At 43.3% G+C, this 12,800-nt stretch overlaps 1 protein-coding gene across 9 annotated transcripts in view; it reads left to right on the plus strand.

The window, feature by feature from the left end:
* Positions 1-691: 691 nt before the first annotated feature.
* The window catches only part of LOC148010138 (ARM repeat superfamily protein), a 197,807-nt gene continuing 185,698 nt past the window's right edge, over positions 692-12,800 (plus strand). For 5 of the 9 annotated variants that reach the window (XR_015689650.1, XM_087672317.1, XM_087672322.1 and 2 more), the window contains exon 1: positions 692-969. Coding sequence is in view for 8 of the 9 variants with exons in the window: in XM_087672317.1 (XP_087528443.1) it covers positions 780-969 (190 nt within the window). In the remaining variant the exon portion in view is untranslated. Of the gene's footprint in view, positions 970-1,045; positions 1,238-12,800 lie in introns of all 9 variants that reach the window. The other 4 variants (XM_087672315.1, XM_087672316.1, XM_087672320.1 and 1 more) reach the window with 3 other exon arrangements.

The raw sequence follows: 12,800 nt of genomic DNA on the forward strand, positions 1-12,800 counted from the left end.
GATACAACTCCACTATGGTCGTGGTAGATATGCCTACCAAGGTTGCACATCTTATCCCTGTTCAGATAAACTATAAAGTCTCAGACATCGCACGGTTGCTCATCAAAGAAATATTCAAACTGCATGGGTTACCCAGAAGAATCATTAGTGATCGTGACTCCCTCTTCACATCACACTTCTGGAGGGCTATCTTCGAGGCCATTGGGACTCAACTCTGTTTTAGTACAGCTTACCATCCCCAAACCGATGGTCAAACGGAACGAGTCAACCAAGTCATTGAAGATATGCTTAAGGCACACTGCTGTCGCAAACCCAAAAAGTGGATTCAATATTTGCCACTGGTTGAGTTTGCCTACAATGCTTCTTACCAACAAAGCATTCAGATGACCTCTTTTCAAGCATTGTACGGGCATGATTGTCGTAGTCCTTTGAGCTTTTCGGATCCAACCTTGAGGGTTAAAGCTTCAAAGCAAATGCTGGAAGACATGGATGACCAAATCAAATCAATAAGACAAGACATCCAAGCCGCCAAGGACAGACAGAAGGGTTACGCAGACTTGAAACGGCAAGACAGATCCTTCATTGGCATTGCATACACTTGATTGAAGGCATGGCATGAGTATTTGTTTGGGATGATGGAGCTCATGTGTCTTCAGTGCCGATTACTTTTTGAATGGAAGTGCGAACTGTTTCTCGAGGCATTAGAGGCCAGATATAAAAATAACAAGGCAAATGTTCTCAAAGCCTTGGGCTCCATCATAACATTTTACTCGTCGTCGATGGAGGCGAGAGCGATGGATTCCTTCTTGCTTGACGTTCCTTCGTCGTCATCCTCGCAATTGGAAGAAGACAGGATGGAGCTTCTGCAGGAATCAGTTTCTGAGAGTAACCTCCCTCCGCTTGGTCGTGTCCTCAACGTTTTGCTTTCAGCAAAGCGTCAGGACCTGCAATTTCAGAGCAGCAAGAAAGGTGAGCTTCTTATTGAACTATTGCATGCGCGCTCAAAAATGCACGAGCGCACAAGTGCACATACGTTTTCCTTCAGGTACCACTTCATGGTAATTAGTGGGAAGCCAAAAGGATGAAAATCGACTAGAATAAATGGTAACAGTATTCCTGTGAACATCGACGACATCAAAGGTGTATCTGGCTGGGATCATAGCTAAACACAACAGCACGAGGGGTCAGAGTGTGATGCATGTCTCGAACCTAGTCAGCACCCCCATAAACCTGCAATGTAAGTCCTTAACTGAAATACAAAGGCCAGGATGTAAGTACTGGAAGAGACTAGAACCTGCATACCAATGCTTCATGTTGAGATGCTTTGGTGCTAAGCAAAGTAAAATAAAGCAAACCTAAAATGAATAGATGGGTAAATGAATGTGTGCAGGAGAGGATACAAGAAAATTTCAAAGGTGCCTATGGGCCTGACTCAATTAGCCTAAGAAGGTAAAATGGAAGGAATGCTAGACTAGTCTAAGGATGTACTGCCTAGTGTATCCGAAGGGACCTAGAAGGTGCTAGCCTAAGGGGGGTGACCACCATCACTCATGCTGTTTTGCAAGTCTCTGCTAAGGAAAATTGTGGCAAGGGAGAGTGTAGTAGAAGCTTTCGTATGAATGGCTAGATGAGCATGTGGTGAGAAGTCTAATGTGCCTAGTGCCCAAGACCAATCAACCATACGTTCAATTGTTTTGAAAGGTGCTAATTGAGTTGGCTGTCCATGTTACCACATGCCCAATGGTGCACCATTGTGGTGGGTGGGAATTAGAAGGAACAAGATCAATAGGTGCTGGTGCTAGAAGACCTCTTTTCTTCTTTTCCTTTACAATTGCACCTCCCTATTGTTCTACTAATGATAAGCTTAAAGGTTTTAACTATCTTACTTGGAGTGCCATGACAAAAGCTTGGTTTGTGCAAAAGAGCCTATGGTATGTTGTTTTGGGAGCTATCCCGCGTCCCTTGATTCCAAACTCTATTCACCAAGACAACTACAAGGAGTTAGTCCATGAGGCTCATGGCTACTTTGCTATTCTCAGATGCATCTCTAAAGAGGTCCTTCTAGCCGTTACCTTGTGTAGGACATGTCAATTTAAAAGTGAGGGAGAATTTATCCTTGCACATGCTTTGTCTTCTTCACTTGTGTACTTTGCCAAGAGTTGCCTTCGCATTTTGGGTGTGGTATTTGGGCAAAAATTTATTTGGGCTCCAATGTCAACATGGCATAAGTGTTGCTTCACACGATTGGGTCCTCTTGTTTTCAAATGCTTACACCTTTTACATTTCCATTTCTTTGCATCTCCCTTTGATGCATGATGGTCCACTTTCTCAACCTCGTCCTACCAACTAGGCTGAGATCGCTTATTGTCTAAACACTTTGATCCTGAGGAAGCCATGACTTCTACAAGTTTAGGAATCAAAAGCATTAGTGAACCCTCCATGAGACGCAGCCTGTTTTGAGAGAGAGAGAGAGATTGCTGTGAAAACAGAGTTGTTTGAGAGAGAGAGAGAGAGAGAGAGAGAGAGAGAGAGAGAGAGAGAGAGAGAGAGAGAGTATATTAACGTCTCTAAAAGGCCAATGTGGCCTATGAGACCAAAACAGTACATACAATGATGATGGTGTGTTTCTCATCTAGAACGAGAAGAAAGATGAAGAACATGCCTATAAGACTGAAAAGGAAATGAAATGAAATGAAATAGTGTCCCATAAAGGGAAACATGTCAGTGATCTGAAAGTGAGAGTAGAGAAAGGAAAACTCTCCATCAATGATATGTCTGTTCTCTAGGGAAGTGTATCTCTGCATAGCTAAGGCGTCTTGGCATCTGTCTCCTGTGGCGCTCAATGATGGCTTTAATTTGTCTGTGGTGTGGATGTCTAGGCCTTCGTCCGGGTGGACGTGGGCGCCTAGATCGGCTAAGTGCCACTGCTCTATCCAAAGGGACACCTACAGAAGATGAGGTCCAATGATTATGTATTCCTGTAGGCTGTGTGGCAGTAGTAGTGGTATCTGCCATACTCTGTCGTGTATCCATGAAAAAGTCAGTGACTGCTCTCTGTCTATGTGAGCCGAGCTGTGGGGGCCTCCTACTCCGTAGAATTGTTGCTCTGCGCCTCTGGAGCTCCAAGAGGAAAAATCCCAAGCATCTCTGATCCTCATACTGCATGATCCGTCTCAGGGGTTCAAAACCCTCTCGAAACAGACAGTGGTATCTACCTCGTATGTCGTAATATACAGTGCATCGGCAGATGTAGTGTTCCTCTGTCTCTGGCTCTCTGTCGCTTAGTGGGCATATGCGTTCTTCTGTCTGTATACCCTCCCATCTGCCTGTCTCAATCCTCAGGTGGTGGGATGAGGTGCGGATCTGACCAATAGCTGTGCGTAGTCCATGAGGCAGCTGTGTGTCCATGTAATTGGGTCGGGTGATGAAACCATCCTCAGATACCTGGAGGAAGTGGGTCTGGTAGTGTGCCATCCTCGTGCCATGGGGCGAGGGGGGTCGGATCCAGGTCTTCTCCGTATCTAACTTCAGTATGTCTGCTCTGATCACATGGTTTAGCTCTGATCGGCTTAGGTCAAGTGTAGGGCAATCCAGGCTATAGTCAAAGGGGGGTAGTCTGTCAATCTGCAGACCATGTAGACGCATCCATGTGCTCATCTGAGCATACCAACAGTGTCTGTCACCGTCTGCTGCTAGTTGTCTAGAAGAGAGAGAGAGAGAGAGAGAGAGAGAGAGAGAGAGAGAGAGAGAGAGAGAGAGAGAGAGAGATAGATAGAGAGATCTATTAACGTCTCTAGAAGACCAAAATGGCCTATGAGACCATAACTAATACAATTGGTATCATCATCTCTCATCGGAGAAGAAAATAGAATTATGTCTAGGTCTACATGATAAATTGAATTGGAAAATGAAAAATATGGAAAATTGAAAAACTGAAAAGAGTATAGAGTATCTTCCTCTCAGTGTATGGAATCCACCAAGACTTTGCAAGCTGCCTCTGACTAAGTCATTGTGGTAATCTTTGTTTGTAACGAGCAATCATGACGTGAATGTGTCGCATATGAGCATGCCTACATTGTCGAGCAGGTACCCTAGGGCGTCGTGCTTTGCATAATGTTGTAGCTCTGTCTACTGTGATGCCACTTGATGGTGTCCCTCGATGGCGCGTGTCAGTAGGAGATGTAGTGTCTAAGGTGGTAGTGGTCGGGGGGTCAACTATATTGAAAATGTTTGCAATTGCTCTTTGGAGGCGTGGATGTGGCTGGGATTGCCTCCGATCCTGGAACAATGCTTCTCTGCACCGTTGGAGCTCCAATAAGAAAAGGCCTAGACATCTCTGGTTCTCATAGTTCATCACCCATCTCAATGGTCTAAAGCCCTCCTTAAAGAGGCAATGGTACCGGCCTCGGATATCATAGTATACAGTGCATCTACAAATGTAGTGTTCCTCTGTCTCTGGCTCCCATCTACAAAGTTGACACATCCTCTCATTTGCTGCGATATGGCTTCATCGACTTGTCTCAATCAAGTTGATGTGATGAGGTGCAGATCTGTCCAATAGCAACTCGAAGCTCATGAGAAAGTTGAGCATCCATATGTCTCGGCCTCACTATGAAACCATCATGGGAAAGCTGCAAGAAGTGACATTGGTATTGTGCCATCTTTGTGCCTAATGGAAAAGGGGGTTTGGACCAAGTCCTCTTTGTCTCCGCTTTAGTGATGTTTACTTTGATCACTCTATTCAACTCTGAATGGTTGAGGCTCAAAGTGGGACAATGAAGGCTGTAATCGAACGGTGGCAATCTGTCTATATTCATGCCATGCAATTTGAGCCACGTGCTCATATGTGCATACCAACATTGTCTATCTCCCTCTGCTGTGTGCTGTCTTGAAGACTCCAGAGCTAGCCTAAGGTATCGGTCTTCAAGGAGCTGCCATATTCTGTGGAGAAAGGTGATTGCTTGGAATAGTGCCTCCACTACCATGGGTGTTGCACTCAACTCTGCTCGCATGATCTCTTTTGGTACTTAGGCTTTTGCCCTTATCATACGTGCTATCATCATGACCAGTAGTCTCTCCATATGTTCCCAGCCATCATAATGTTGTGCTTTAGGTTTGTTATTGTCCATGAGAGGCACCTGTCTAGTATGATAAAGGCTTGGGTCCCAAATGGTTGCTCCATAGAGTAGTGGGCATAACTAAAGCATCAAAGAGCCACAATTTGGTACGAGGCTTGTGGAATTGTATATGTGCACACTGTTGCTCTAGAGTGCCCAAAGCTACATATGCCTCGTGTAAGCCTAGTATGTGAAGTCTCCTTCCATGAAAACTATGGCTCTTTGAAAGTGACCCCAAGGTATACATATTGTCTAACCATTTCCACAGATTGACCGTCGTACATAAAGTGAGGCTCTGAGCGTGTCACCAAGGCTGCCGAGGTGTTAAAGACCATAATTTTAGTCTTTCCAAGATTAACCTTGAGGCCTTTCTCTTCACAAAACACATGCAATGTATCTAGATGTCGCTGTAGCCCCTCAAGTGAATTTGAGATGATCGTTTGCATATAACAAAATTGGTATCAATACACCAACCAAGTTGGCTCCCATACCACCCCATCCTTGTATGTAATTTGAAATCTTGTCAATGTACAATCCAAACAGCAAAGGAGAGAGTGGACAGCCTCGCTTTACACCAACTGTGGTAGATACTGAGTTCGTTGTGCCAGGCACTCGTACTCTGCTTGTCACAGTCTTATACAATGTATAGATACACCACTGTATATCCTCTAGGATGCCAATGGTTTGCAACCTCTCTATGAGTCTTGCATGGGGTACCGTATCAAAAGCTTTGCGGAAGTCCATGAAACAACAATAGATGTTTTGCCTTTGTGATCGTTCCTTCTTAATCAAGGCCCTCAGCGTGAATATATGGTCTAATGTATTGTATCCTTAGGGGAAGCGAGCTTGTTCTGCAGACCATATCCCCTTTGTTTCAGTCCACTAAGATCTCTGCTCTTAAAAATCGGCACTATTGTGTGGTCACACCAACTTGTTGGAAACACCTCACATACAGCTCTATTGAAGGTATTTGACAAGATAGGGACCAATGCATAACATGCATGTGTAAAATGTTCTGCCACAAGGCTATCTTGATCATGTGCTCTCCTATTCTTTAATCTCCAAATGGCATACCTCACCATTTTTTCCGTAAAGAATCCACGCTGTGTTGGCCTAGTGTTTGATGGATAGGGAATCTGCTCTTGTGATGGAACATCATACAGTGCACTAGCATGTTCATGCCATATCGTAGGTGATGTCAACTGAATTGGGGGTTGTCTACCATGAAATAGCCTCCATGTCTTCTTGCTGTCCTTGCTCAAAAAGAGCTGATACATCTCAGACTCCAGTTTGGCTAGATAATCCCTCTTCTTTTTCCTCACAAGACGATGGAAGACATTCCGAGCATGCTTGTGTGTGCATGCCCCTAGTGTAACATCCCTTTGTAGAGGTGAAACCAACCTTCCTTCTTGGAATGGGTGGTGATATCCTGATTTAAGAGTTAATTACATCAATAAATAAATGCACATAAAACGAAATACACACTTTACCATAACATTCTTGGACAGTAGACTCCCTGTTGGCCCCAAAACTGGCGCCCCTTGTGGTATTTCTTTAGCTTTCATTCAATTGGAAGGAGTACAACTTGAGATTCTTCAATCTCCTCTTGCTAACCAATTGCTCTTGCTGTCATAAATGACCAGCAAGCCTTTTGGGTCATTTGCCCCTTGATTCACCCAGGACTTCTTCTCCAATTTGACCCTTGGCTGGACAAATGCTGCCCCAAATCAATTCGGGATGGGTTGGCTCTTGAAATCCCTTGATAATCTTCAATTATCAGCTGCTGATTTCAATCCCTTGAGCTTTCAATCTTTGGCACGGATCCCAAGGTGGCTGCTAAACCCTAATTTCTACTGTAAATTAGGGTTTATTGCAGAAATTACAGATCAGTCCACCAAAAATGGCTGAGATCACCTCCGAATGACTGAGAATTACTGAGAATGGCCAAGAATAGGCTGAAGGAGATGAGAGAATGCTGTAGAGAGAGAAAATTCTGAGATTTGTTGCGAAGAACTGATCAAAATCAGCTGCTGCCTTGTTGTACCAGCCCCAAACAGATGCACCAACAACAATAGGAGCATCAGAGATTGTGATCTTTAGGAGAAAGTGCATCAACAGTAATTGCCAGCTTCCCAAGGTCAAGAATATGCAATCTCCATCACCAAAATTGTCTCTAATGGCTGGGAAATGGCCCCAGAAGTTGGTAGCAACAGTCCAACATCTCTTTCCAACAGCTCTAAAATGAAAAAACGAGATTTCCCTCTCCCTTCAGCCCTTTCTAGCCTTTCCCCTACTTGCACGGGAAAGTTTTGCCAAGTGGCAGCTTTCTTAATCCATTTTCAGAAATTTCCAGCCATTTAATTAATTTTCAGAATTAATTCTGAAAATTAATTCAACCCTTAATCCATGCCTAGAAAATCGACCTTGCCTATCCAAAAATTAATTGGCTAGGCCATTTGCAACCCAAAGTGGTCCCATGCATTAATTGACCCTTGGACACGCATTAATCCATTAATTAATGCCTAGTCCCTAGTATCACCACTGACACTTAATGGCCAATTAATGGTCCCAGGGGCAAACTGATAGCAAAATTCACCTAGAATCTAACAAGTGTAACTTGTTACAACTTTTGTCTTTGACACCCATCTTTTTCACATGGTCCTTCAGCCTTCAACTATGAAAAAGTAGCTTGCACCTCACATGTGCAACACATGTGCATCTTTTAATTGCACATTTGATTAATCCTTTAATCAAATGTCAATTAAACATAAGCAAAGCATCAAATTTTCACGTCCTCATGATAGACCACCGGTGCCCTTGAAATCCTTGCAATCATCCTCGATTGCACTGTAATGTGTCAAAGTAAACAATATTGCATTGGAATTTTTACAAGGCATCATAGTCAACACAACATTGGCCACCGTTGGCTAACTATCTCATATGCCCACCATTTGCTGAAAATTTCCAGCCAGCATAAACATAGCATAAAGCTCAACAATAGTCTAGAACTGTTGCCAAAAACTCATCGGATGCATCCCAAACTCTTGTTTCTCAACAGTGCTGACTACACAACCATAGTAAAGCATAAACCGAGCCGAAACCATGACTGAATTGTCAATGGCATTCAATACACATGCTGCTGTCCATAGAACCAGCTGAATACCATTGAAACTAATGATTATACACTGAAAACTAGCACTCGGTAATCAGTCTCTCATGATCATAACTTGATGCAAATGTACAGTATCAGAGCTGTAGTGAAAACCATACCCATCTGCATACATACCACAGTGACTAGTACATTGAATAGTGACCTCATGGCAGACATACTGTTAGCACAGTACCTTGGATGCATGTTGAATACATCCCAGATCCACTATACACGAGAGCAGTCCATTCTTGGAGGAGTGGAAGTGCTATCTCCCCCTTGAGTATCAGGTGGTACTCTGGACCCTTGCCATGCTGAACCTGAAAGAGCCCGATCCAAAGTCGGCTCTAACTGAAAGGTATCAAGGTAAAGCTACAACAACTGAGGGTGGTTTGCCAAGTCATCCTCTTCCATCCATTTAGCATCCATTGGTGAACAGTTGTGAAACTTTACCCAATAACTTATGGAAGCTTTACCTTTGACCTTTTCTCTTTATGTGCCAAAATATGCTCGGATACCAATATCTCATTCAGCTCCTCTACATTGGACTGAATTTCAGCAGATACATCCTTAGGCACTCACATGAAAGACAGTGTGTATCCGCTAGTGTAGAGGCAATTTCCATGATAGCCAGCATTAAACGGAGCATTTGCATGACCAGCACTTATTTCTTGAGCCCCAAAAGCACGACGGGGTACGAATGCTTGCCCAAACACGTGATTTTGCACACCAGGCATCATACCGATGCCGCCATACATCGGATTATGCATTCCATGAGCCATACCCGAGTACATTGGGTTATGCAAGCCATGTATTGGCTGCTGAAAATTATGGGGAGGCGTGCTATACATTCACACATTCGGTCGCTCACCCACCATAGCATGAAAAATTGTGCTACCACCAAAGTGAGCTGGCTGCCCCAAATTCTCATGCAAGCCTTGCTGTCCAAAAACCATAGGACTAGCATTTACATCATGAACTTGCATTTGCATTTCTTACCCAACTGGCACCAACTGCTTTTCACCATAAGCATCTTTAGGAGCATCTTGAGAAGGCTTTGGCTTGTTTTTCGGTGCATCTTGCTGTCCTGAAGTTCTAGAAGAGGATTTTCTCTTCTTGCCCTTGTTGTCCTTCGTAGGAGTGTTCAAAAACCGAGTAAAGTGAGGATCTTTTGCCAATTCAGCAAAGATATTGGCTGCTGCCCTCATTCGATTCTTGAATGCATCATCGAATTCCATTTCCCCTTGTTGATCATCATCCTCTTTCTGCATTGAGGGTCCAACATCTTGGCCTTCAGCCACATTTTCAACATGTTGTCCATGATTCGTGCCTTGTCCAAGATCAGGCATTGCATTTCCTTCTTCCCCATGTGAATGTGCATCATGAGAGGCATCATTACTACTTGATTGCATCCCACTGTATGAAGACATCTTGCTGTAATTTCTTAGCTGAGCACAAAGATTAGCACTAGCACAAAGCTTTGGCTTGCAATTAGGTGCCTCGGGCTCACCAAATCAAGAGATTTGATGTATCCCAGCAATGGAACCTTGAAACCAGCCTTTCTTTTTGGAATGGGTGGTGATATCTTGATTTAAACTGGCGCCCCTTGTGGTATTTCTTTAGCTTTCATTTAATTGGAAGGAGTACAACTTGAGATTCTTCAATCTCCTCCTGCTAACCAATTGCTTTTGCTGTCATAAATGACCAGCAAGCCTTTTGGGTCATTTGCCCCTTGATTCACCCAGGACTTCTTCTCCAATTTGACCCTTGGCTGGCCAAATGCTACCCTAAATCAATTCAGGATGGGTTGGCTCCTGAAATCCCTTGATAATCTTTAATTATCAGCTGATTTCAGTCCCTTGAGTCTTGAATCTCTGGCAGGGATCCCAAGGTGGTTGCTAAACTCTAATTTTTGCTGTAAATTAGGGTTTACTGCAGAAATTGCAGATCAGCCCACCAAAAATGGCTGAGATCACCTCTGAATGGCTGAGAATGACTGAGAATAGGCTGAAGGAGATGAGAGAATGCTGTAGAGAGAGAAAATTCTGAGATTTGTCGCGAAGAACTGATCAAAATCAGCTGCTGCCCTGCTGTACCAATCCCAAACAAATGCACCAACGACAATAGGAGCATCAGAGACTGTGATCTTCAGGAGAAAGTGCATCAGCAGCAATTGCCAGCTTCCCAAGGTAAAAAAAATGCAATCTCCATCACCAAAATGGTCTCCAATGGCTAGGAAATGGCCCCAGAAGCTGGCAGCAACAACAGTCCAACATCTCTTTTCAACAGCTCCAAAATGAAAAAACGAGATTTCCCTCTCCCTTCAGCCCTTTTTAGCCTTTCCCCCACTTGCACGGGAAAGTTTTGCCAAGTGGCAACTTTCTTAATCCATTTTCAGCAATTTTCAGTCATTTAATTAATTTTCAGAATTAATTAATTCTGAAAATTAATTCAACCCTGAATCCATGCCCAGAATATCGACCTTGCCTATCCAAAAATTAATTGGCTAGGCCATTTGCAACCCAAAGTGGTCCCATGCATTAATTGACCCTTGGACAAGCATTAATCCATTTATTAATGCCTAGTCCCTAGTGTCACCACTGACACTTAATGGCCAATTAATGGTCCTAGGGGCAAACGGACACCAAAATTCACCTAGAATCTAAAAAGTGTAACTTGTTACAACTTTTGCCTTTGACACCCATTTTTTTCATAGGGTCCTTTGGCCGTCAACTGTGAAAAAGTAGCTTGCACCTCACATGTGCATCTTTTAATTGCACATTTGATTAATTCTTTAATCAAATGTCAATTAAACATAAGCAAAGTATCAAATTTTCACGTCCTCATGACAATAGGTGGGCCCTAATTTCTGCACTCATTATCATACCAAGCATTTTGAGGGGCAGTGCCACTGCGTGGTGCAGTAGAGCCCTGTATGTAAAACTTTTGCTAGAGATTTAGTGACATCCTCCAGTGGTTCATGCTGGTCTAGTTGGCTTAAGCCATCTCGTATGCGAAGTTTGCTCTAGAAACTCATAGTGCGGAAATGTGTGTACGTGTGTGCATGTTTCTTGTATTTGACTACATGCTAGGGTGAATTTTAGGATTGTATAGTCGGTTGCTAGACCGATCGGCTTATTAGATATCTCAAAATGCTTAATTTCTAGAATTAACATTGGTTAGTCCGTTACATAGTCCGCAATGCTGGCTCCCTTTTTGCTGTTCCAACAAGTGAAAGCATTTGCTCCCGGCCATCTCGATAAGCCATTGAATATAGCTAATCCGTGAGCACTTCCTAATGCTGGCAAATGGGATTGATATACTGTTATCTCCTTATCTTGAGATGTCTTATCAAGCCCTAGTTCCGTCCAATGCCAACTCCTTAAATATCTCATGTTCAATATCATAAAAGGCCAACTGCTTACTTTCTGTTTGAGCATTAAAGTCTCCCATTAGTAGTATGTCTCCAATGCTTGTATAATTCATAATGTCCTCGTAATACTTCAAATGGTGATCCCTCCCCAGGGGCAAATCCTGAATAGGCAGGTGGAAAGTAGCATACTACAATATATAGATCCCTCGAGCGCCCTATCCTTAGCCTTACCCACATATATGTAGCCTGCACATCTCGTGACACCACATGAATCATGTCTTGGAGGCTCTCACAATAAAGGATAGCCACCCCACCCGACCTTTGGTTCCCCCTGGCCTACAAGGCTAAGGCGTGTAAACACTCTTCCATTTGTATCCCACAACATCTAGCAATCTAGAACTTATACATTGATTTGTCTTTGTATACATAGCTATGTCTATCCCACGGATAGTATCCTCAAAATAACCCGCATCAAGTCTCATTGAACCATTACAATTCCAAAGGGACATCCTTAAAAACGTCTCATAGGCCATGTATCGTCATTGTGACCTTTGTTTTGCTATGATTACTTTGCCATCTCTATACACAACATACTTGCCTTCTTTATGTGCCTCCAACACTGTTGGCATGCTAGCCCTTCTCTGCTCTAACTGTGTGGGTGTGAGATCCTCATCGAGATAAACCTTTTCGCCTTTCAAAGCCTTTCTTTTTGAGAGGAAGGCCCTCTTATTATCCATGTCCTCAAATTTCAGCATGAGGATTGGACCTCTTTTGTCACTTGGATCAGCCACCCTCCAGGCATCCATTATGCGTGTCTCATCCTTACCCATCTTAGCACAAAGTGTTTTAGCATCCTCTAGGGGTGTTCCTTTTTCAACCCACCCCACCACACGAATACGTAATGCATGGAGTTTCATTTTTGCTTCCTCTTCTAGTGTCGTATTCATTGTTTCTACTTTGTTCTAAGGTATCCCTTTGTTTCTTTTGACTACCTCAATCCATTGTGCATTTTCTTTCATTGGATGCTCGACATTTTCTATTTTCTTTTGAGCTTCCTCTACCACATTCACCCATGTGTGCTTTTTTAAACTTTCCACCTCTTTCTTTAATTCTAGTGCAATTGGCATTGCTGTTTGTGCATCCATCATTGACTTGTATGTCA

Source organism: Lygodium microphyllum, chromosome 30, assembly GCF_053477565.2.
Source record: "Lygodium microphyllum isolate KBCC chromosome 30, Lygodium_microphyllum_v1.1.10, whole genome shotgun sequence".
Classification (NCBI taxonomy): domain Eukaryota; kingdom Viridiplantae; phylum Streptophyta; class Polypodiopsida; order Schizaeales; family Lygodiaceae; genus Lygodium; species Lygodium microphyllum.